The 26,145-nt window shown below is 41.2% G+C and overlaps 1 protein-coding gene across 1 annotated transcript in view; it reads left to right on the plus strand.

Annotated features, from left to right (window-relative positions):
• Positions 1 to 26,145, plus strand: part of Rora (RAR related orphan receptor A) — a 711,223-nt gene that overhangs the window by 493,946 nt on the left and 191,132 nt on the right. Inside the window, exon 2 of the mRNA XM_048332970.1 lies at positions 25,911 to 25,940. Within this exon, the coding sequence (XP_048188927.1) occupies positions 25,911 to 25,940 (30 nt within the window). The remainder of the gene's footprint in view (positions 1 to 25,910; positions 25,941 to 26,145) is intronic.

Raw genomic sequence — 26,145 nt, forward strand, 5'->3', positions numbered from 1 at the left:
CTTTGAACTGTGGTCCTCAGATCTCAGCCTCCTGAGTAGCTAGGGTGACAGGTGTGAGCCAAGCCACAAACGCCTGGCTTGGAAGGAACATTTTTAAGGACCTTCTGTAAGGCAGTCACTTATACATGCATTACTTTAGTTAAAAAAAAAAATCCAGGTGTGGTTACGTGATAGAAATGCCTTTGGTTGTACATGTGTCTCTAAAGCAGTTCCTGACCATGGCTAAGAGTGTGGTATGTATAAGACTGTTGAATACAAATAACAATGATGTGAAAAACGGAACCCGCATCACTCTTGCTTCTATCACAGAAGAGAAACTGAGGCTGGGCAAGGGAAAGCCAGAGCTTCAAATTTGGTCATCTGTGGCTTCAGTTATAACCACTATCCTGGCGAAGCGATTGTCTTCACCCGATCTGTCACCCACCTGTAAAGATGCTTTTATGGGGCTTATTTGTGGGACTGGGCCAGTGCCGTGATCCTGGGGGCCTAGGGGACTCAGGAAGTGGGATGTTGCTGTGCCCTTTTGTTGTTCCACTGTATTCAGGGCCTTTGAAGAGCAAGAGACTCATGAAGCACCCTTGATAACCCTGGGCTCTTTCCCCAAACCCTGCTTCATCCATCTTCTGCTGGACTTCAAGGTCAAGCATATCCTCCAGACAGAAGAACCACACACCACCTTTGCTTCCTTCTACAGCACACTGGGTCTACAAGGGCAGGATCAGGGGGAGGCGGAGCATGCTGGGCCCAGCAAAGGCCAGGGGGCTCCCTACCGTGTGTGCCAGGCAGCAGTGCCAGGGCACTGCCGGAACCCCGCACAGAACAAGTCAGAGGTGAGGACAAGTGATCCAACCCCCACAGCTACAAGGAGAGTCCGCAGAGTAAACCCACTGGTGAGTTCCCAGGACAAACTTTAGGGAAAAAGTGTTCAGTTAGAAGTTTTGCTGGAGGCCCCTGTGGGACACTGCTTCACTAGGACATGTGTGTGTTTGTGTGTGTATGTGTGTGTGCGCGCGCATGCGTGCATACGCATGTGCCAATACTCTCTGCTCTGGTTTCCCTACCTCACAGGCCTTCTGGACAAAAAGCAAAGGAACTATTACATCAGTAATGTCTTGTGGTGTTAATGTATGTTTAATCTTGTCTGAGACTCCTATTGGAGATATAGTTCTAAGGCAGCATAGATAAACAGCACACAGAGACAGAAAGACAGACAGATAGATACATACATTCACAGAGACATAAATATGTAGATACATACATAGATACATAACCACATAGATACATAGGTAGATACATTGATGCATATATGCACATATAAATAGATACATCATTCTCATATACATTCACACATAAATAGATACCTACATACACATACATATACACACATGCATATACACACATTGGTGATAGATGATTGAAAGATGATAAGTAGGTAGGTAGTATATACAATCTTTACCTATATTATCTTTACCCACCTGTATATTGTCTATAGAAATAATCAGTCCTATTTGGAAAAACTTCTAGTAGGTCTTCAAGCATCACTAGTAATTTTTATTGCAGGGAATATTAAATAGGCCAAAGCTAAAGGGGAAACGTCCCACACCTGTGATTTTAGGCGGGAAATGTTCAGCATGGTCATCTGATAGGGGAATTCAGGAAACCTTTGAGTCAGCTCGGCTCAAATTTTAAAACAAGTTTAAGAAATAGATGCTGCAGGTCTCAGGGTTTGATGGCCTTTCCTAAAGAAAAAGTGACTTGACTCAAATTCAGCATATGAATTTTTGCGACTGGAATTCAGCTCTCAGCCTTTTTGACGTGTCAGGGTTTATGTTTCTGGTTTTGTTTTGTTTTTTCTCCTGACAAGACAGACATGGTGACATCTTTCTCTAGGGAGGAAAGTAAAGGAAGATATTAGGCAGTCGGTGTATTGTTTAGACTGAACTCTTAAGAAGTACAGTGGAATAATTTATCTATAAGCTAAGCTAAAGAAGCAGAAGGGTGTCTAAATAAGTTCCATTTGAATCTTTTAGCTAAGTGTGAAAAAAATATTTTTATTATATATGGCTGAATATGTTTTCAAGATAATCAAGGTCCTCAACTCAAATAAAAAGACCACTAGGTTAGATCTTACCCTTTAAGATATGTTATTTTTGTGTAAGTAGAAAACAACCTAAACAAAACCAATAGGAAAAAAGTTCTGAGCAGTGGGGGGGGGGGGGTAAGCAACATATGATTAACTACTCAGAATTCTTACAAATTTGTAAGTAATTTGTAATATTATAATTTAAAACGAAAGAATCTGAACTTGCAGTTAAATAAAAATGAAAATACTGAAGCCAAAAAACTTAGGTAAAACAATCTTGTAACAAAAAAAAAAAAAGAAAAGTTTTAATGGGGTAACTTGGTTGCCAACTAAATAACCAGGCTTTAGTTTTCATGATAATGTTTATGGATGATGAGAATGTATTTGATTTACCTCAGGAATTAGAAACTAATAAACACTGCCTGCATCCCAATTATATTGCATACATTGAATTATTTTTGAAGTCTAATTTTCAAGAGTATGTTTTTAGCCAGGCACTGGTAGGTAGCTCACCTACCTACTCAAGAGGCTGAGATCTGAGGATTCCTGTTCAAAGCCAGCTGGCACAGATAAGTCTGATAGACTCTTATCTCTAATTTGCCAGCAAAACACCAGAAATGGAGCTGTTGCTCATGTAGGAGAGCACCAGCCTTGAGTGAAAAAGCTAAGCAAGAGCTCAGGCCCTAAATTTCAAGCCCACATATTATTGAGCATGATAGCACATGCCTATCAGTACCCCGTGTGTGTGTGTGTGTGTGTGTGTGTGTGTGTGTGTGTGTGTGTGTGTGTGTGTAAAAGATATCTGTTACAGGGATGTTTATGGTAGGCTTATGTTTTAATAACCACAAAAATGTAGAAATGACCTAAGGTATAAAGGATTGTTGTTATTATTATCAATAAATGGGAACGATCATGTAAAAGTTTTAATTCCCTAAACCAATTGTTTGGGTGATTTTCTAGGTAGGATAGATGGATTCCTTTCACTGTTTAATCCTAGGTACTCAGGAGGATGAGATCTGAGGATCCCGATTCAAGCTAGCCTAGCCAAGAAGATCCTGTAAGCCTCTTATCTCTAGGTAACCACCAGAAAACTAGAAGTGGAGCTGTGGCTCAATGTGGTAGAGCACTAGCCTTGAGTAAAAAAAGCTCAGGGACAGTGCCCAGGCCCTGAGTTCAAGCCCCATGACCAAAAAAAAAAAAAGCCAAAAAACCAAACAAACAACAAAACAGGAGATGAGTGGGATTGGGCAAGTGATGAGGGGGGGTTGTTGAATGAGTAGATGGGTGACATTAATCAAGAGGCATTGTGCTCCTAAACACATATTGGATTGCAACCACTTTGTATAGCTACTTCAAGATTAATAAAATGGTAAAAATCATACAAAATAAAAGATGTGATGCATCCTTCTTTAGATGCCATAGAGATGCTTTTCCCTGACACAGCCCCCTGAGGAGTTGGCATGAGAGTAGCCAGCACTGGGAAGGAAATCTTCTGTCCCTGGCATTGCTCAAACTGCCAGCACATGCTACTACTTGATTGTATGCTAAGTCGATTGCTCTCACTATTTCTTTTTCCCTCCACCCTCCTGGAAACATGGTTGTGTTTGCCTCTGCAAAGGAAGTGGGAGAGATAACACTGAATGGATGCATCCAGTGTATAAACTTGACACCACTGCTTTGTACCGACTTCTAGAGTAAGAGCAAAATGCATAATTACTTTCCTGACTACACATCCCAAAGCATGGTACATCTTACCCAGGTGACATTGCTTTGGAGGCTTGTGCTTATTGTCATGTTGTAGGCCTTTCTCTCCTCTGTGTGTGCGCATGTGTGTGTGTGCACACATGGGGAAAAGGAAGAAGCCCCCCCCCTTGGAAACCCTCAACAACTTCAACTTCACAAGTGGGGGTGTTGCTAGCTGATCGAGGGGAGTGGAGCTCTATTTCTATCCCGGAGGAACAATGAATGAGATACCATGGAATATGAATGGGGATTCCCCCAGGCATGCTATAAATTTATTATAAAGCACTGGATTTTGAAATAACAGAGGGAAGTAGGAGGAAAATTAGAAGTCAGTGTCTTCAGGGTCAGGGGGCTAGGCCCATGGAATCTATGGAGTAAAAAGCCTGATTTCATTAACACAAGAACAACTCTCCCTTATCCAAGAGCAGACAGAACATTTGCAAGATAGATAGTAAACTGCCATGGGTGAGAGATTGGTTGTCTAAAGTTCCCAGCACTAGGAAGTGGAAAGTAGCCCTGAAAAGTGCATCCATGTTTCTAGAAGGCAAACATACACAGTTTAGAAGTTGAGGCCATAAGAACATCTAGCTTGATGGTCCTGTGTTCCCCCCCGCCTCGTGATTATGTTTATCTTCCCCCAAATCCTTTCCAATGCCAGCATCCAATTTGCCTTCCAGTTCCCCACCCCCAAAGCAGGTAATATTTACCTATTGTTATCAGTTTAAGGAGAGCTTAATTATATCACATCGATTATGTTGATTTGAGCCTTGTTCAAAAGGATCAGCATTATGTCCCAGGAAAATGGAAGGGAGGGAGGAATGGAAAGGAAAGGAAAAGGGAAAAGAAAAGAAAGCCAGTCTCTAAGGCAAGATCCATTTTAGGAAAAGCAGGTCTTACCTTTTGCTCTTGCTTTACCTCAGCATTTTTCTTCTGCAGCAGAAATAATGCATTTAGTCATTTTGGAACACCAGTTTAACACATTAATAATTGCAAGTGCTATTTCTAGAGTTTTGGCTTTGTAAGTGGGTGGTGGTGGGTGGGTCAGAGGCCACAAACCAGGGGCGCTGAAAGGGAGTGTTTTATGAAGCCAGGATACATACAACACGGTGTAAGCAGAAGTTCCCCCACCGCAATTAAAACAGCTGAGGAGGAAAAGGTTTTTGGACTGTCGAAAGTGTATGTGCTTGTGCGGTGAGCTGAAAAGGGGAAGGGAGAGTGGAAGGAGAGAGAAAAACTAAAAGAAATCAAGCTCAACACCATGGGTCACATCTGTGATCCTAGCTACTTCACAGGCTGAGATCTAAGGATTGTGGTTCAGAGCCAGCCCAGGCAGGAAAGTCTGTGAGACTCTTATCTCCAAGGAACCACCAGAAAAGCCAGAAGTCGAGCTGTGGCTCAAGTGGTAGAACACTACCCTTGAGTGGAAGAAGCTAAGGGACAGCACCCAGGATTGGTAGGGGGGTGGGGGAGGTGGGGAGGGGAAGAAGGAAAGAAGAGTGAGAGAGGTCAAAGAAAATGCTGGCTTCTTCTTCCTTAGCTTCTGGAAATAAAGAGTTGTTATATAATCCAAGCCAGAAGTGTGAAGGGATTTGGCCAATGGTTAATTTTTTTTCTAGAATGTTTTTTTTTCCCCTTCTTCTGTAAATGAGCCTAAGTGGAAAGAAAACAGAATGCTGGTCAGAGAATCAAATGGTTGGGAGGTCTGGCTGGGAGGCCCTCTTCCTCCTGGGTTTCCCCATTCTTCCTGGCTCCTAGCTTGCTCCCCTAGTGTGCTGAGCAGACCCCACTGATATGATGACACCCTGTACTTTGAATGTTCCCATGAGGAAAACAGTATGTTCATACAAAAAGCCAACGATGACGCTCGTGGCTGTATTTTATCATCATGGTTAAAATGACATAAAGCCATGTCTTCCAGTAAGGCTTGGAGCTGCAGCACAAGGTGCAATAATCTTAATAAATAATACTATGAGCCTGTAAGTGAAGTCATTTTGTTGCAGCTCCTGCCCTAGTCTTACTCTGGTTTTACCTTCGTTTGCTGGAAGTAACATGGTACAACTTGACTCACTTCATCTACCTACTTCTCATAGCTGTACGGTGTTGTAGTGGTTGCTTATTTCTGGTTTGCTTCTACTGAAATTGGAACTCAGGGCCTCAAACTAGATTTGGCTTGCTTGTTCTACTTGGTGCTCTACCACCTGAACCATACTTCCAGCCTGACTTTTTGCTGGTTATTTTGAAGATGGAGTCTCTTGGACTTTTCTGCCCAAGCTGGCTTTGAACTTCAGTCCTCTGCATCTCAGCTTCCTGGAGTAGCTAGGATTGCAGGCATCAGCCAGAGGCACCTGTTCTAACGCTGTATTGAAATGTGATTTTAAAAGTAACGTGGAAGGCAAAACATAAAAAGTCAAGAGGAAGCTGAGCGAGCTAAAAACTTTGCTCATGTCTGACTTCAAAGCCAACTGACTTTGCCACTGTTGACATCAAAAGGCCAGCTTGTTTCTTTGGTTGTTACCTTAGAAACTGAGGCACGGGTTTCCTTAGTGCAAACAAAAAGGAATAGAATTAGTTATGTTCGCATCAATCCATTATACAAATTCGTTGGAACATTTAGATTGTGCATCAGCAGCTTTGGCAAAACTAGTTTAAAAAAAGAAAGATGTTGGTGGTGGAAATACAGTCATGTGTGGCTAAAGGACCAGGCCGTGGTCTACAAACTACGTCCTTAGGTTTCATGCTTTGTTCTCTGGGACAAAACAAATTCCAGTACTCCCTCACCAACAGATGAAGTTGTGTTCCTGAACTGTATTATGGTTGAGAAAAATGTGCCTCAAAAGATGAAGACCTCATTGAAAAGGAAAGTCATAAAGGAGGTGGAGAAGAAGAGATGAAATATTTCTTTTCATAAGTTAAATAAAACAAATGTATACAGAATGTATTTCTATCTGCATCCCAATATATTCAACCCTACTCTAGAAATGCCTCCTTCCGCTACTGGAGAAATACTACTGATGTATATTCATAAAACCAAGCACAATCATGCATATATGTCACATAAGAAACAGAACACTTTTTTCCCTTTTTCTCAGCCAGTCTTTTCTGGCTAAGATATTGTGTGTGTGTGTGTGTGTGTGTGTGTGTGTGTGTAAGTCCACACACACATGCACTCACGCATGTGTGCACACATACACATGCACGAGTACTGGGACTTGAACTCAGGACCTTGATCTTTCCTGGCTTTTTCACTCAAGTCTGGTGTTTTAACGCTTCAGCCACAGCTCCACATCTGGCTTTTAGCTGGTTAATTCTAGATGAGTCTCACAGATTTTTATGCCCTGGCTGGCTACAAACCTTGTTCCTCAGATCTCAACCTCCTGAGTTGCTAGGATTACAGGCATGAGCCACCCGTGCCCTACTGAAATGTTTTTATTTAGTGGTGAAAATTTCAAAAATATATGAAGAGCGGAAACCGTAGAATACACTGCTTTATACCAACACACAGATTCAACTCTTAGAAAGCACTGGCCACACTGTCTTTATCTGTACCTTTGTCCTGGGCAGAAGAATTTCAAATGAAATGGCAGACATCATATCACTTTGAATAGGAGGGTAACTGTTGAACCCAAGTTCACATCAGAGCTGTTATTACTGTGGACCCTGAGTACCGAAATCACTGTTTCCCCCAAAAGTTCTCTCAGTCCCTGAAATGGAAGAAAATCTTCTAAGCCGCAACATCACACAAGCTGTGTGTCTTGCAAGAGCATCTGCAGAGTGGAAACATGGCCATGGGTTCTTTATTATCCCACAGCCAATGGGAGATTAGCTTTTCACGTTAGGTTATAACCTTTCCAGCCTTGGTGTTACAGTGCTGCTAACAAGATCATAAAATCTCTCTTAACAGCTGAGAGAGGCATGCCCTATGTCCAGCCATGGCTACAACCACATCGATCTCATCCCAGTGTTCAAGACTGTCATTTTTAACTTTCCTGTTGATTATCTGCCCTTTGCGGAGGATCCAGGCACCGCTGTGTTTTCTCTGACCTCCATTCACCTAGGCCAACCTCCCCTTACACATCACCACCCGTTCCACTCCCTGTGTGTCCTTCATGCTTCTACACATCTCCAGTGGCCTTGAGTTCTGATTGGCAGACCATATACTTAACCTTTGAGGAGTCATCATTCATTCATTCATTCATTCATGTGTTCATTCAATCAATAATCTTTTTTTTTTCCTTTAAGATTTTTTTTTTCCTTCAGTAAGTGTGTTGTTGCTGTTTGCATTCTCTGTGTGCTAAGTGTTGTTGCGAGGAGGCAGTCAGCAGCATGGGTTTTGGTAGAATTTCAGAGGGAGAGAAATGCCATGAAGAAGATGATAGCCAGGTGGAAACACCGGTGAAGAACCTAATTGTAGAAAGCAGTTTGGGAGGACCAGGACAGCGGAGCAGAGTCTGAGGAGATGGGAGGGAAATGGAGACAGACAAAGGAAATTATTACCAGAAGGGGCTGGCGACCTTTGGGGAAAATTCTGGAGGCTGATGTGGAAGAATGAGAGGAGGAGGGCAGAAGGGAGGACAAAAGGTTGGAAAACCAAGCAGACTGGGTAAGTATAGGACCTTAGGGACTAGGGATGAGTTTGAACAAGGGACTGACCTGACCTGATGTATAGTTCACGAAGTCACCAGTGGCTTCATGAAGCTTCTCAATGAGGCTGGTGAAGCTGTCCTGGGGTAGTTCCCTGTCTTGTCTGGTTATAGGGAGACTCGATTGCATCTGGACCTTGGCACCTACCGAGTGACAGTCTGCTCTCTGCCCTAGCTCGGTGGTTGACTTGGAATCAACCTTTCACTCAGTTTTCTGTCTTTGGGGAGGAGGAGGGTGGGGTAGGGGAATGATTGATTAGGTTCTTTTTCAGATCTAGCATCTGGGAGATTCTAAAGCTACCCCATTCCTCTAGCTGGCTCCTGTAGATGGAAGTGTGCTTCTCTCCTCTGAGTCGTTGGTCAAGCTTATAGAGGATGCTAGAACAATCACAAAATTGTTCAGGACCCAGAATCCAGTCCCCAGCAGTGGCCTTTCCACATGGGTGGGTCTGAGTCACAGTCTCATTCACTTTCCAGTCCATGAGAAGAGAAAGAGACTGATGACATCTACGGAAGGCAGTTCCCTTTCAAGTAACATGGAAGTTACACACATTCCTGCCCAGATTTCTTGTGTGTGTGTGTGTATGAGGCCTGAACACTGTCTCTGAGTTTCTTTTGCTCAAGGCTAGCACTCTATCACTTGACCCCAGTTTCACTTCTGGCTTCTTTTTGATTAGAGGTAAGAGTCTCATGGACTTTTATGTCAGGCCTGGCTTTGAACCACAAGCCTCAGATCTCAGCCTCCTAAGTAGCTAGGATTACAGATATGAGCCACCAACACCCACCTATGTGCCCAGATTTCTTAATGAACACTTTGGCTTATGGCCCTACTCATCCCCAAAGCACTCTGGGAAATGTAGTCTCTAAACAGACAGCAATGTGCCCACTTGAAAGATGACAGCAATGGAGAATGGATGCTCAACTGGAGTGGGGGTGGGTGAGAGCAGGGGAGACTGAGTACTGCAAGAAAATTTACTACCCTGTGTTTTCCAAAGATGCCAGGAGTATTGTCCAAGAACTTAAATACAGTTTCCTGGCCCTTTGAATTGATTTTTATGGGGCTGCTATGACAAGCTTGGTGGCTTAAAACAATAAGAATCTATTTATCCTCTCTGAATTTAGCATGCTTGAAGGACAAAGACAAGGTGCCAGCCAGCAGGACCATACTCCCTTGGAAGGCCTTAAGGAAGAATTTCTAGTCGTGGTCTTCTAGCTTCTGCTGTTGGATTTTTTGGGGCAGTAAATTGGAGCTTAGAATCTCATGGGCTTTCCTATCCAGGCTGCCTTTAAACCACAATCCTCAGATCTCAGCTTCCTGATTAGCTGGAATTACATATGTGAGCCACTGGTACCTAGCTTAGCCTCTCAATCTTGTTAACTGCCTGTTTGTTTTGAAGCTCAGTGTCAGCTTCATGACACAATGCAAGGACACATGGGCCCAAAAGTTCTCCTTGCTTTTTGACCCCCATGGAACATCATAGTAAATTGCACAGAACTTGAAACTTAGGCACAATCTAAGTTTTTTGCACAAAGCAAACGAACTACCTAAGGATAAAGTGAGGCTTGCAACGTGGGTTTGTTGTTTTTATTTTCCTGACTCCCCAAATCTGGCTCTTTAAAAAAATTTTTTTCTTGCCAGACCCTGGTGACTCATACCTGTAATAATAGCTTTTCAAGATGCTAAGATGTAAGGATGCAGGTTCAAAACCAACCCATGAGACTCTTATCTCCAATTAACCAGCAAAAGGCTGGAAGTGGAGCTATGGATCAAGTGGTGGAGTTCTAGCTAGCCTTCAGTGAAAAAGGCACAGGAGAGTGAGTGACTGTGTTCAAGCCCAGTACTAGTGTACTGTGCGTGTGTATTTTTATATTTAATTGACTCATAATAGTTGTATGTACAGTGTGTGGGATGCTAAGAGCCTTTGGACTTCTCTCTTCTAGTTCTTCATAAAATATATATAGTAGATAGTTGTAAAGTGTATTTATCCTCCTGGGCTGTGGAAGATAGCAACTCTATTACATGGCACTAAGTCCTGGGAAGTCCCCAGAGAGCACTGACAAGGGGTGGGGCTCTTGTCTTGGGGGGATTTATGATCAGAGACCGAGGCTGCTCCAGCTTCGTGGGGGTCTCTGCAGCTGTGGTCAACACTGCTGCTGGCATGTGGGACAAACCAAAACTCGTCCCCTATCAGTGTCCAGACATCGCATTGCATTTAGGCCAGAGCTTTACAGAAAGCATATTGAGCTAAGCAAGGCTTATGATCCCGACCTTCTTTCAGCACATTGATTACAATTACTATTCATCCTGAAAGAAGCCATCTCTGCCATCATCCTTCTGGTTCACACCTCACATGGAGTTCCTTAGGAAGTGTCGTGCAATTAGCAGTTACCATAGCAAACTGGGTCTCTAAATGTTCACAGAGAGATGTTTGCAATAATAAAACCCAATATTGAGTCAATATTGCCATCTTTTATTTCATTTTAGCCTCACAGTAGCCCTGTGAAGTAGTCATTTCAACATGAACTCTTCTTTCCTATTATTAAAATTTTTTTATTTGTGTGGGTTTGTCATAGACATTGTAGAAAACAGAGACAGAGAAATGAAAAAGAATTACCCGTAATTTCTCATGATCGTCATCCCTATTAATTTGATCCATATGATTTCACGCCTTTTTTTCCCCATTCCAAATTTCTATATTTTTTAACCTAATGATATTATACCATGTTTTGGCGTTTTGAGTCGTTTTGTTTCTCTCAATACAGCTTGGACATCTTTCTCTGGGATTCATGTTTTATTACTTTAATGATGGTAGACTGTTTCATTACATAGACATAATATTGTTTATCTAAGTCATCTACCCTCAACAATTGATCTGGTTCCTTGTTTACTGAAACAGTGCTCTGAAGAAAATCCTGATGTGCACTGATGATTAACTTCGAACACTGCGTTTCTAGTGGTGGGGTTTTAAATGAAAGAAGAAATGTTTTTTGTTATTGTTCTTCCTCCCCCTTATTAAGAGATGAGGAAACTGGGACTGAAAGAGATTCTTCCCCTTCCAAATTTTATTATAATTGTCTTGCCTCAGATGACAAAGTTAAGAATAAAATTCCAGATTGTTTATTCTAAATCCAATAAGTGAAAATAGTTTATGCATTGAATCTACCAATAATCAAACGCTTGATAAAATATATGAATGCAAAACCAGGCCTACCTAGTAAGACAGACTTGTAATCCTAGCACTTGGGAAGTAAAGACAGGAAAATCAAGAGTAGGAGAGTAACCAGGGATACATAGCCAATCTTGCTTGTAAAATCTTGTGTGTGAATTAGGCACTGGTAGCTCATGCCTGTAATCCTGGCTACTCAGGAGGCTGAGATCTGAGCATCACAATTCAAAACTAACCCAGGGAGGAAAATCTGTAAGACTTTTATATTCAATTAACTACTAAGAAAGCTAGAAGTGGGACTGTGGCTCAAGTGGTAGAGCACTAGCCTTGAGCAAATAAGCTCTGACAGCTCCCAGGCCCTGAGTTCAAGCCCTAGGACTAGTACAAAAAAAAAAAGGTATGTGTGTGTCTGTGTAAAGGCAAAAATAAATGTCTGATGACATCCTTCTATTGTTGAGTTGTTACCTAGCAATGAACAATCCAAGCAAATTACCTTAAAATTCTGTTATCTTCATCACATAATAGAGGATACGAACAGCAATAGTGGATGATTTAATGATGGATATTTTCATCCACTCAGTTTTTTCAACTTTCTTCTTTCGCACTGTAACATGGTTGATTTTTTTTTTTTTTTTACAATACAGTATTCTATATGTTCCCTCAGTTTCCGGGACATTCTGGAATAATTGAGGTCATCTCTCTATTTCTAATCCTCATTTATTACTCTCCTGTATCTGAGATCTTCCTTTTTATCTACATCAACAGCGAAACTGATTTCCCATTGTCTCCACTGTGGAAGGTTTCTCCTCTTTTCCAGGTGATTTTGGACACGAGTGAGCTCATGGGGTTCTGGGGTGGTTTCCTGCTTTGCTGTAACTCGTGATCCCCTTCTTCTCTCCTCGCATCTGCCCTCGGCAGCAGACAGTGGTATGAGGGTCACATGTCTTCTTTTCTTAACCTGCCTTGACGTGGTATGTGGACCAGTATTCATGTCCTGCTAGGTGTCATTTAGAGTGTCTGCATAATAACATAATACATGCCAACTCGCCACAGTGCCTCAGTTGCCTTGGAACCAGCCACTCCATAATCTTTGGGTCATCCTTCTCCAACCAGTTCTGGTAGCTTTGACTTTGGGGATTGCAGCTAGAGCCATGTTGTTTACAACCATCCAGGTGAGTCATCTGTGGATGTTCAAGTCAGTACCTGTCCCTGGTAGAGACAAAGATAGACGATTCCAACAGATTTCCACAGGGGCCCATAAAATGAAACATTCCCCAGCAAAGCATGAGAAGAGCTGCTGATGTTTACCTGCACTGAATGATTCCCTTATAAGATGATGCAGAACCAGGTCGCTTGAAGGGGCCAGGGACGAGGGCTTAGGAGAGATGGGGGAGAAAGACGGAAATGGTGACATTCATCAACATGCCTTGTTCTCACCAACTGACATGTGGAATTGGAACCCCTTTGTGCAACTGCTTAAGGAGAATAAGAAAAACAAATAAATGAAAGACAATTAAAATATTTTTTTAAATCCTTAAAAAGAATAAATGAAAACGAAAAGAAAATGATCCTGTCCCAGAAGGCTAAGCTAGAAGGGTTGATAGTTCTCATTTCATACCTTTGCTCAGGGCTCCAGGATCAAATGTAAACCAACCAAAGTCGACTGGGCTTTTCAATACACAGACTGGACAAAAGGAAATCAATGTAAAAGCGTAAGAAGCTTTGTGGTTTTCACCAGATGTTAGAACTAATCGTGCATTGGGTGCCAGCAGGAGAAATTACCTTCCCTAGGTGAGGACTTGTCCTGACGCATTCAATATTAATCTCTAAGGGAAAAGACGAATCTTTCCCAACTCAGTGTAGTCTCAAGGTTTCTTTCTTAGCTAGACCAACGGTCTCTTTATGATGCCTTTTCTGGGAGACCTGGGATAAAGCTTTGTCCTTGGAGCTGTTTTGTTAAAGATAAAGGCCGAACTTAAAAGAAGTCAAACCTCTTGTCTGCCTGTCCAGAATTAAAAGATATTTCTGGGCACAAATGTCAGGAAATATGACCTAGACATGGAGGGCACACGCACACGTGCACATGCGCGCACACACACATGCACGCAAAACTCGGGAGGGGGGGAGAAATTCCTCTTATCCATTCCCATAACCATTTTTTCAAACTAAAATGGCATTGTTCATGGCATTCGAAAAGCACCTTCATTGGTAAAAGACCTAACACAGTTTAACTGAGACAGCTCAACTTCGACTCAGCTACAGAGCAGCAAGGAAGCCTCACATTAAAGCATTATTAATGTTCATAATTAGGTATTTATAAATGATCTTAAAGGCTTTTTATGCAATTACGAAATGTTTTGATTGTCGTAACACTGTTAATGCTTTGATGCCTTTTACACATGGTCCTTGGTCCTTGCAACCCTGGTACATAATTTATTTCTCTTTTAAGTGAACTCTGAGCATTAGTGTCCATTAAGAATTTTTGAAACAAAAGTCCAGAGATTACTTGGAACCCCTTCAGTAATACGTACTGATTATCATTAATAGTTCTTTTGTCCTAGACAAGGACATCGTTTTGTAACATCATTTTATTTGGCAAGGCTCTGCCTCTTGCCAGTGCCTGTACATGGAACACAGCAAGTTCAAGGGACAACTCTGGGGGAGAGGGTGTTATTGGGGCAGCACAAAGTCTTATCTTCTTCTTTATGCAACAGTTATTGGCCATTCCAAACAAAATATCTAAATGCTGTTACTTCTTAGCTACTTTTTTTTTTTGGTTGGTTGGGCTTGGGCTTGAACTCAGGGTGCTTTTGTGGTCTTTTGTGTTCAAGGTTCCAGCACCACTTCTGGTTTTCTGGTGGTTAATTGGAGATAAGAGTCTCATGGGCTTTCATGCCCAGGCTGGGTTTGAACGGAGATCCTCAGATCTCAGCCTCCTGAGTAACTAGGATTGCAGGTGTGAACCACCAGTGCCCAGCTTTTGCTTTTGCTTTTTCACTTGCTACACATAAACTGCTGCTTTAGTTGCTTGCTTTCCCTTCAAGTCAGGAAGAAGGGAGTCGCTCAGGCAATGGCACCGGGCACTGTGGCTTCTGTACCATGTGTGTGGATAATGTTGCAGGAAGGGGGTTAAATGTCCCAGGTTTTGTTTTACAAACTCTTCCCTGAGCTCTAGAACATACCAGCTCTCTGAATTACATGCTTGTTTAACAACAGCTCCCTAAAGGGTATGTGTTTGTCGACCCAAAGGATTATCTCTCCATTTAATACAAAGTATATTCACAATGTGTATGTAATTAGAAACATCTTTAACTAACAAAGAGACACTATGCTTCTTATATCTCTACCTCAACAGTGGGTAAGTCATCACCAAAGATAGAAGAAAACACAGGACAAAGAAGAGTCCTAGAAACTTAAGACTTATCTAGAATGCAAGACCAGACACTCAAAGGCTCCCACCTATAATTCTAGCTATTCAGAAGGCTGCAATCTGGTTGGTTCAAAACCAACCCAGGAAGAAAAGTCCATAAGACACTTAACTCTAGTTAATTAGCAAAAAAGCCAGAAGTGGAGCTGTGGCTCACGTGGTAGAGCATCAGCCTTGAACAAAAGATAAGCAAGAACGTGAAGTCCCGAGAACTTGCATGCCCCCTCCATCCAAAAAAAAAAGGCTAGTTTAGTAATTGCTACATCTGGAAAGAAGACAAGAAGTCATCTCTCACACATACAATGAAAAGTTAAAATTGGGTCAGTCTCCAGACAACTGCCTAGCATCCAGTCAAAGATGCTACATGGTCAGAGACTTGTCTCTGATGGGAAATATCAGATTACATTCCTAAAGTGCTGGGCTCTGGGATGATGCTAACTTGAAAACTTTTTCTTGCTGATAAGCACGACAGTGATAAATTTGTGGTATTTTCATGACATTTGCTTTGTTTTACCTAGAAATGTGGTTGGTTGAATTGAGGCAAACAGTCTTGCTATAATAGAAGCTCTCTTTTGCTTTGGTTTTAGAGATTTAAATTGGCAATTTAAAACTACTGTCATGTTGTAAAGTACTGTACAATATACCTGGAAATGCCTCAGAGTGTGTGTGTGTGTGTGTGTGTGTGTGTATGTTAGACACATTTACACCTGAGAGAACTATGAGTTTAAGAACCTCATCAAAATGTTCCATTTTTCTCCAGCCCAGATAATTTAAAAGATCCCTCCACAGAAATGAACCTCTTACTTACATAATCTTTTGTGAGTATTGCATTCTTTCGAGACTCTTTGGTTTTTTAAAAGCAAAAAGAAAAAAGTTTCAAGGGGTTACCTTTGATTATGATCTACCCTGGATGTATTTTTTAACAGGTCTGCCAACCTATTGCTTTGAAAGGAGGTGGTTTTGTTTGATAGTTTAGAAGCAGAGCAAGGAGAACCAGCCACCATTGAACTAGAAAGGAAATTAAGAGATCACCTGATCCTACAGCTGAGAAAAGGCAAGGCTGAGAGGAGTTAGAACAATTTGCCCCAGGTCACTTACTGAGTTCAGTTTAGGCTCAGGTATGTGTGTGTTGTGTCTGGAAACATGGTCCCAGCCCATTGCTTACTTCCGCAATGTGAAGTTCTTGTTCTCTAGAGAGCATTAGTCTGCTCTGTGGCCTGTTTTGTGAATCTCTGGAGAAGGGATTTTGGTGGTGTTCTCTGTCCTCGGGGAGAGAATTAGAACTAACAGCCACTGCAGGACTCAACTTGATATTCTTGGTTCCTTTGTTGAAGTGACCAGTAGCATTGAAATATATATATATGTATATATTTTAATAGTTGTACAGAGGTTTCCATCCTACATGTTAGTCTATGAATCCAGAGCATCTTGATCAATGTCCCTCTTCTTTCATTCTCCCTATCACTCCCAACCCCACCCACCCCCTCAACTTACCTGTTTCCATTTTCACAAATGGACAGGAATATTTTAACTCTCCATTTGTCTGCCCTCCATCCACTTGGCTCTGTCCCCACCTGGGCAATACATTTCTGCTTCCTAGTATTTATTTTGTTAAACTCAAAGGAATTACAGGATAGCAAGCTTCCCCGTGCACAGCTTACCTCAGTCCGTGTGTTTGTGGACATATGCATATGACATCGTGTATGGGGTTTTTTTTTTAGCTAGAAGCACAACTCTATTTCAAAGAAAAGATCAAGTCTCTTATTCTATTTGATAGATTCTTTTTCTTTTCAAAAATATTTTTGGTATCTTTTAAGCAATAGTTGTACAATGGAGTGGCCGTTCAAAAAAGCAGTTTATGAATACAGCATGTCTTCATCAACGTTGCCTCTTTTACCATTTTCACCCATCTTCCCAATCCACCCCTTCCCTCCTTTTCCTGGTATGTGTTTTCATATATGTTTATAATTTAGATCTAGTATCCACATATGGGAGAAAACATGCACCCTTTGTCTCTCTGAGCCTGACTTCAATTTCTTCTGGGTCCCTCCATGTCTCTGCATATGACATAATACCATTGTTGCAGATGGAGCAGTCAGTACCCTTTGTCCATCCCCATCAGTAGCCCCCTTAACAATGAGCAAGGATCTTCCCATTGCTGAACAGAATACAGCATCAAGGTGGAGTTCAGGATCTAGAATAAAACTTGGAACTTAGTCCAGTATCTCATGGTCTCTTCCACCAAGTATGATCATTTGGTTTGAAAACCATTGTGTCCCATCTAATCACAGAAAATAAACATTTATCAAAATGGACTCCAGGAAATGAAAACAAGAGGTTTGGTTTTGTTTTCGTTCTTTCTTTCTTTTGTACTGTGTGTTCATTTGCCTATCTTGGGTAAGGAAAAGCACAGAAATGGAGAGGCTAAGGGTGAGCAAATGCAGCAGTGGTACTCACTGGGCACCATGTTGAAAATGAGCCATGCAACTTGTGAGTAGGAATAGGAGGGAAAAACTGGGAGAGAGCAAGGGAAAGGAGGACATTGTCCAAAAAGAAATGGACTCATTATCTGACTTATGTGACTATGTCCTCTCTATACATCACCTTTATCATGACAATTATGAAATGTTAAAAAAACGACAAAAAAGAAAATGTCCTCCTGGACCCCAAGTCATGTGACCCAGGCACATCATGAGAGGTGATAGCATAGCTTTCATCTAGTGTGGCTGACTCCAGTTTACTAATACTGTGTATATTGCTCACCCTTTCCCTAAATAACTAACATTTATATCACACTTTTCGATTCTCAAAGCTCTTATTTCACTGTAACTTTCACAACCGTCTTTTGAGTATTAGGTGATTAGAATACCATTGAAAAAAATGAAGAAATCCAGGCCTGGTTAAGTTACTTTCCTAAGGTCTCTCAGGCAAGAGGTATGAAAGTGGCTGAGTTAAGAATATATGATCAGGGCTGGGGATATAGCCTAGTGGCAAGAGTGCCTGCCTCGGATACACGAGGCCCTAGGTTCGATTCCCCAGCACCACATATACAGAAAACGGCCAGAAGCGGCGCTGTGGCTCAAGTGGCAGAGTGCTAGCCTTGAGCGGGAAGAAGCCAGGGACAGTGCTCAGGCCCTGAGTCCAAGGCCCAGGACTGGCCAAAAAAAAAAAAAGAATATATGATCAGTCAGGTGTCTGGAGCTCACACCAGTAATCCTAGATGCTCAGGAGGCTGAGATCTGAGTTCAAAGCCAGCCCAGAAATCTCATCTCCAATGAACTACTCAGAAAAAGCCAGAAACGGTGCTGTACTCAAGTGGTAGAGTGCTAAGCTTTCCGCCAAAAGAGCTCAGGTACAGTGCTCAGGCCCTGAGTTCAAGCCCCAGGTTCAGGTCAGCTTCCCTCCAGTCTAGTACTCACTAGAACAGGCTTTAAAAAATGTGTACTTTTTGATGTCTGAGCTAGTTTCCTTCTTTTAATGCTTATTGTGATCTGTGTCTAGGAAATTCAATTCTCTAAGAACTCTTAAGTCAGAGCTCCTGTCATGGCAGCTGACGGTACTAGGCTAGGCTTAGAGAAGGTTGCTTTAGAATGGTTTTTTTCCCCTGACGGTCTTTCCTCTTCAACTTAAGGGTGGAAATAGGGCAATGTCTGGCTGCTATGACCTAAGAGTGAGCTCCCTTCTTGGTGAGAAAGACAGGAGGCTTGGAATCACTGGGGGGAAAAAATGAGAGGAGATAGGAAAGAAAAATCTCACTCACTCACTACGTAAGGGTGAGAATATGGCTGGGGAAACAAATCTGAGCACTGTTAGGAGTGCAGGCCCAGGACAGATAGATAACTCAGGCATGTGGAGAGATGCCTAGCAGGATATTCTCTTTCTTCTAGAATATTCTGGAATATTCTTAATTCCACTCACTATGTCTTCTAGTTGGAGTATGGGTTTGCATCAGTATCTGCTTGAGTTCTTCTTTCACTCAAGACCGAGATGTGATTTCATGCCTCAGATAAGTCTGGGGACAGGGCCCTGTAGGTATAAATTATTTAGAGCTAACTGCTGAGACCATGCTCCAAAGAGCAAATCTTTTTTGCATTTACTCTTTTTTCAAGGTTCTGTCTATATCAGGGTTTTCAACACTTGCCACGGGCACACTTGCCCTCTAATACAAAGAAACTTTTCTATTACACTAATTAAATATCACGGAGTCTTTGTTTGCCCACTAGTGAAATAAAAAAGGTTGTCATCTTTTTGTGTGTGCTCTCTGTCTCTGTTTTCTTTCTCTCTCTGTTTTCTTTCTCTCTCTCTCTCTCTCTCTCTCTTTACTCACCATTTATTATAAAGTAGCAGAATCTCTGTGGAAAAACAAGGGAGACAAATTCAAGCTCTTTGCATGATTGTGATTGTTATTTTTCGAGGGAAGAGGACAAAGGGAGTTTTAATAAATTTTATGATTATCTCATCAAAATTATCTTGATTGGTTTGTATTGTTTTGTTTGTTCAGTTTCCTGGGGGGAGATGAAATTCTGTCTTCAAAATAGCTACTATATATACATATATATGGCACAATCATATATTCATAATTATGAATGTAATGTACCTTTTAAAAATATCATTTTTTGTGAAATGGATGTGTCTAAGCTTTTCTCCATTAAAAAATTGGTGAATTCACTAGTGTATCTCCATATAATGAATATAATTTACATTATATTTTTATAGATTTGGGCTATCAGATAAAATATAATAAAGTTTTTTTAATTTTTATAATTTATTTATTAATTAAACAAATTTTTTGACAAGGTATTATGCACAAGGGGTACAGTTACATAGTAGAGCAGTGTGTACATTTCTTGTGATATCTTTTTTTAAATTTAATTTATTTATTAATTGAACACAAATTTTTTTTATTTTTTTTTTAGATATCAATATCTTTTTTATTATTAATTGAACATAAATTTTTTTACAAGGTGTTGTGCAAAGAGGGTGCAGTTACATAGTAGGGCAGTGTGTACATTTCTTGTGATATCTTACAACCTGTTTTTCCATCCCTTGTCTAGGTCAGGTAGACCCATATGCAATATACAATGTATCAAGCACATATACAGTGTTCACAGACTTGGTCTCTACTGTCTCTCCGTCTCCCTTTGTTAACAGTCATATATCAGGGAGATCATGCCCCTTTGTTTTCTGTGTTCTAGGCTTGTCTCACTCAATATTATTTGTTCGAGTTCTGACCATTTCCCTGCGAATAACAATATTTCACCATTCCTAATCGCTATGTAGTATTCCATTGTGTATAAGTACCATATTTTTTGGATCCATTCGTCTGTGGAGGGGCATCTGGGTTGTTTCCAAATTTTGGCTATTGTGAATTGTGCCGCGATAAACATGGAAGTACAAATGTCCTTTTGATATCTTGGGGTTTGCTGTTTAGGATAGATGCCTAGGAGTGGTATGGCTGGGTCATAGGGTAGGTCTATATTGAGCTTTTTGAGAAACCTCCATACTGTTCTCCAAAGTGGTTGTACTAATTTGCACTCCCACCAACAATGGAGAAGGGCTCCTCTTTCCCCACAGCCCCTCCAGCATTTGTTGTTTCCTGAGTTCAGAGTATAGGCCATTCTAACTGGGGTGAGGTGGTATCTCAGGGTTGTTTTTATTTCCATTTCCTTTACTAGCAGGGATGTTGAGCATTTCCTCATGTGTTTCTTTGCCATTTTTATATCTTCTCTTGTGAAGTCTCTCTTTAGCTCTTTTGCCCATTTCCTAATAGGTTTATTGGGCTTGGAGGGGCTTAGTTTTTTGAGTTCTCTGTAGATGACAGATATCAGGCCTTTGTCTGTTGCTGTGCTGGTAAATATCCTTGCCCATATCGTTGGCTTTCTATTTTGGTGGCTATGACCTTAGCTGTGCAGAAACTTTTTAATTTGTAGTAGTCCCATTTGTTGAGTCTTTCCCCTATTTGTTGTGCCCCTGGGACTCTATTCAGGAAGTTCCTTCCTGTGCCTATAAGTTCTAGTGTCTTTCCTACTCTGTCCTTCAGTAGATTCAAGGATTCAGGTCTGATATTGAGGTCCTTGATCCATTTTGAGTTGATCTTGGTGCATGGTGATAGGCTTGGGTCTACTTTGAGTTTTCTGCATATGGCTGCCCAGTTCTCCCAGCACCAGTAGTTGAAGAGGCTATGTTTATTCCATTGTATGTCTTTAGCTCCTTTGTCGAATATCAGTTGGCTGTAAGAGTGCGGTTTTATTTCTGGGTCTTCAATTCTAATCCACTGGTCTTCCGATCTTGAACACAAATTTTTTGACAAAGTGTTGTGCAAAAAGGGTACAGTTACATAGTAGGGCAGTGTGTACATTTCTTGTGATATCGTACGCCCTGTTTTTCTATCCCTTCTCTAGGTCAGGTAGACATATATACAATATACAATGTATCAAGAACATATACAGTAGCCATGTGGCCAGGCCCAAGAAAGTTCACCTAGGGCTTTAAATGTAATGTCGATATTAGACAATATGCCGACAGTAGTCTTATATGAACGTACATACATAGCTTTTGAGCTATTGTATTCCCCTGAGAGGTCAATTTTTGACCTTTATATGTTGAGTAATTGTTTGGTTTTAGTTACATACTGTTGGGTCGCTGCCCCAATCCTGTGGGGAATACTATTGGACAAGCAGTTTTTGGTTTCACAGACTTGGTCTCTACTGTCTCTCTTTCTCCCTTTGTTAATAGTCATATATCAGGGAGATCATGCCCCTTTGTTTTCTGTGTTCTAGGCTTGTCTCTCTCAACATTATTTGTTCGAGTTCTGACCATTTCCCTGCGAATAACAATATTTCACCATTCCTAATCACTATGTAGTATTCCATTGTGTATAAGTACCATATTTTTTGGATCCATTCGTCTGTGAAGGGGCATCTGGGTTGTTTCCATATTTTGGCTATTGTGAATTGTGCCGCGATAAACATGGAAGTACAAATGTCTTTTTGATATAATAAAGTTTGAATGTATAAAATAAGTAATGTGTTAGTATCTGACTTTCAAATGTAAGTTATATCTAATTCATAAATATATATGTAAACATATTACAGGGCCATAGGTGTATTTGCACAAACATTTTAACTAAAGTATGGTCTGCGTGGGGGAGGATTCCAATGGTGTAACTCCTTTGAACAACTAACTTAAAGATGAACAAAATGGCTACCAGGAAGCTGGAACTCAGGGTATCCACGAGAATGAGGCCAAGAGGTTGGGGCTGGAGATGAATGGAGTAGAGAGGAAGGGTGAATGCAATCACAACAGCCAATGTACATATGTGTTTAAGTAGAACTAGGAGAATGGAGGGGTGGGTGCGATTGGAAGAAATGGGGAAGAATGATGAAAGAATTATGATGCACTCATAAACTGACATGTTGAATTGGAACTCCTTTGCACAACTACTTAAAGATAATAAAAAGCCTATGCCAGTGGCTCATGCCTGTAATCCTTGCTACTCAGGAGGCTGAGACCTGAGGTTCACAGTTCAAAGCTAGCCTGGGCAGGAAAGTCTGTGAGACTTTGATCTCTGATTAACCACCAGTGGCTCTGTGGCTCAAAGTGGCAGAGCGCTAGCCTTTTGCTGAAGAGCTCAGGGACAGTGGCCAGGCCTCAACTTCAAGCACCACGACCAACAATAAACAAAAAAGTTAATGAAAAAAATTTAATTAAACAAGCATCCTCTTTTATCTGGTCAACCAGTCAACTTCAATATAAGTATAGTCTCTGATTACTTCTATCTCATGAGCATTGTTTAAGCAAAGGAAGAGGACCAAGGGTTTACAATGATGTTGCAATCTTACTTTCTCTTGGGGACAGAAATGAGAAGTTTCAGCTTTATACCTGTTCTTGTGACCTTGAAGGCCGGGGAGCTTTCCTGGAAAGACTTTGGAAATCTATTATCAGTGTAATCATTATGAAAATATTTGATAAGAACACTGCCTCACGCTATATAATAAATTTAACTAGAAAAGTCAAAGCAGTGGTTGTGTGTGTGTGTGTGTGTGTGTGTGTGTGTGTGTGTGTGTGGCCTTTGGATGTTAGGAGAAAATACTTCCACACTCAGCGAATATAGATAGGTCTGTTTCGGGCTGTGTTAAATCCAATTGTGTGGAGGTTTTGAATAATCAGGAGTGACGGGCTAAGCACTTTCTCTTCAAAGTGATTTTTACAGAAAGCTCCATTTCCTAAGGAAAGTATAGAGAGAGGCCTCATAATGCTGAAAGAGCATTAATGTATCAATTTATTGGGGCTGGTGTCGGAAGCTAGAGTTGCAAATTGTATTCAGATTTTAAATTTCACTCCCAAGTTGCTGTTGGGGGAAATATAGCCTCCTGATGATAAATGTTACTTTGAAAAATTCTAGGACAGTTTCTTAGTAAAATTCTAGGACAGTTTTGTAGTTTTTCATAGGAGAGCTTCAAGGACTTTGGCAGAAGGTCCTAACTTGATTTTTTTCCAAAACCAATACAAGCATGATGAGAAACAAAAGTTTAGTTTTCCTTGATACAGACTAAAAACTAAAACTGAAGAAAGAAAGAAAACAAACAAACAAAACCCAACAACCAGACAGCTATTCAGGATGTAGAAATCTGAAGATCTCAGTTCAAAGCCAGATGGAATAGGAAAGTCTGTGAGAGTTTTACCTCTGGTTAACCACCCAAAATCCAGAAATGGAGATGTGGATCAAGTGGTAGAATACCAGCTGAAAAATAAAACCTACACCCTGAGTTCAAGTCACCAGCACTGGCAAAAAAAAAAAAAGAAAAGATATAATTTCTATATAATTTTTAGCTTCTCTAAGTATGACTTTTGGAAAGTTGTGAAGGTAGCACATGTTGATTTTGGTCTTGGCATGCAACTCAGGAAGTAGCTTTTTTTTTTTTTGTCTTACTTCTACCATGCATTTTCCTAACAGATTTCTTCTATGTCTGACATGTTCCCTAGTTAAATAACAGGGTTGATAAGAGTGTCAACTTTTTCTTTCCAAAGGAGGGTTAAATCATTCTCTGAATAACCTGAAAGAAAGAAAAAAAATAAAAATCACAGCTTACTACAGTTGTTTGGCACAAGTGGACTGTTCTCCACAGTTTGATTACTTTGCTGGTCTTTCATTTCAAGAGTATCTACAAAAAAAGTATGAGCCATTTCAAAAAGTAGTATTTTTGAAGCCAGGCACCATTGATTCACGCCTGTCATCCTAGCTACCCAGGAGGCGGAGATGTGATGATTGAAGTTCAAAGCCATCCAGGGCAGGAAAGTCTATGAGAATCAGATCTCCACTTAACTGACAAAAAAAACCCACAAGTGGAGATATGACTCAAGTGGTAGAGCACCAGCCTTGAATGAAAAAGCTGAGCAAGAAGAGGCCCTGTGTTCAAGCCCCAGTATTATCATACACATACACACAAAGTAGTGTTTCTGAACCGGGGTACTGTTAGAAACATGCTGTCTTGGTCAAGTCCTAGGCCTTACTATTGCTTAGTTCCCTTGATCCTTTCTCATATGTAACTCATCTCAGGGATACCAAGAGGCTCTCACATGGATGCTTTCTTTCTGTGAGCTCCTATACTTCTTGGTTCTGTGTACAGAGAAATGACAGTCATTTCCCTTCTGATCTTAAGAAATCTGGAAAAAATAGACATTATTTTGTGGGACTCTTTTCCCTCTCCATAGAAAGGTGCATTTCGTGTGAGCAGGAAGGGCCATAGTCATTTAAAAGCACACACAAAGCCGATGGCAGTGCCAAATTAATCGCTCCATTGCTCAGCTCACTCTTGTCAGAGTAGGTTGGCATTGCTCTCTTGCGTCCTAAATCTTTCCCAATCTGGCTATTAACATGATTATCTCTCCTACTTACAATAAAGAAACAAGTCTCTGAGCCCATTTCACCCTGTTTCATTACTGCCCGTGCTGTTTCTTCTTCCTACAGAACCTCTTAAATCAGGGGGTGATAGTCTCAGCCTCTGTCACTCACAGTGGTGCAGCTTTGGGGTCAGCCTAGTGAGACGGCCTCAGGAGATCAAAACAAATTCCATTTGGCCTTAGATAAAATGAATGTGCGTGTAAAATGGGAAGCAAGCAGGAGGAAGGAAGAGCTCAGTGGAGCGGCTGTGTATGATTAAAATGCTTCATATACATGTATGAACGTGGAATAATGAAACTGGTGAAAACATTTAAGTGGTGGGGGGAAGAGTCGATAAAAAGTTGTAGTGGGGGGGGGGCTGGGAATATGGCCTAGTGGCGAGTGATTGCCTCGTATACATGAAGCCCTGGGTTCAATTCCCCAGCACCACATATACAGAAAACAGCCAGAAGTGGCGCTGTGGCTCAAGTGGCAGAGTGCTAGCCCTGAGCAAAAGGAAGCCAGGGACAGTGCTCAGGCCCTGAGTCCAAGGCCCAGGACTGGCAAACAAACAAACAAAAAAAAGTTGTAGGGGGACAAATTGGATCAAAGTCTATCATGTACATGTATGGAAATACCATGGTGAACCCCCCACCCTTTGCACAATCAACAAAATATACTATTATCAAAGTGGAGAGAGAAAGAGGAAGGAAGGAAGGAAAGGGGGAAGGAAGGAAGGAGAAAGCAAAGAAAGATGTTCCTGGTTGAAGGCTGAATAGAAAAAGTATTGTCCTAGTTATTGAAGCATATATTATAGGCATGCAAATGGAATAACCAAAGTGATTAGATGTAGCTGATAAATTAAAAAAAGTCACTCCCACCTCTCCATCCCCACCTGAACAACACATAGTCAAAGAAGCAGTCCTGTGGCCTGTTCTGACCTTTGTCATGCTTTCTTCTCTTCCAGGTATCTCAGTAACAAAGAAGACGCATACATGTAAGTAATGCATTTTTTTTCCCTTTGTCCCAAGTTTTCTGAAGAGTTGGAATTCGCATATGTCTGGCTGCTGTGACTCTTCGAGTATAAACTCGTGTTTCAGCTGTGACCCATGGTCGACCGAGGTCCTATTTTCAACCTGTAGTGGTCGGAGTGACACATCTTCACCTGTTTGTACTGAGTGTGTGTTGAAGAGACAGGTTAG

Source organism: Perognathus longimembris, chromosome 23 (genome assembly GCF_023159225.1).
Source record: "Perognathus longimembris pacificus isolate PPM17 chromosome 23, ASM2315922v1, whole genome shotgun sequence".
Classification (NCBI taxonomy): Eukaryota; Metazoa; Chordata; class Mammalia; order Rodentia; family Heteromyidae; genus Perognathus; species Perognathus longimembris.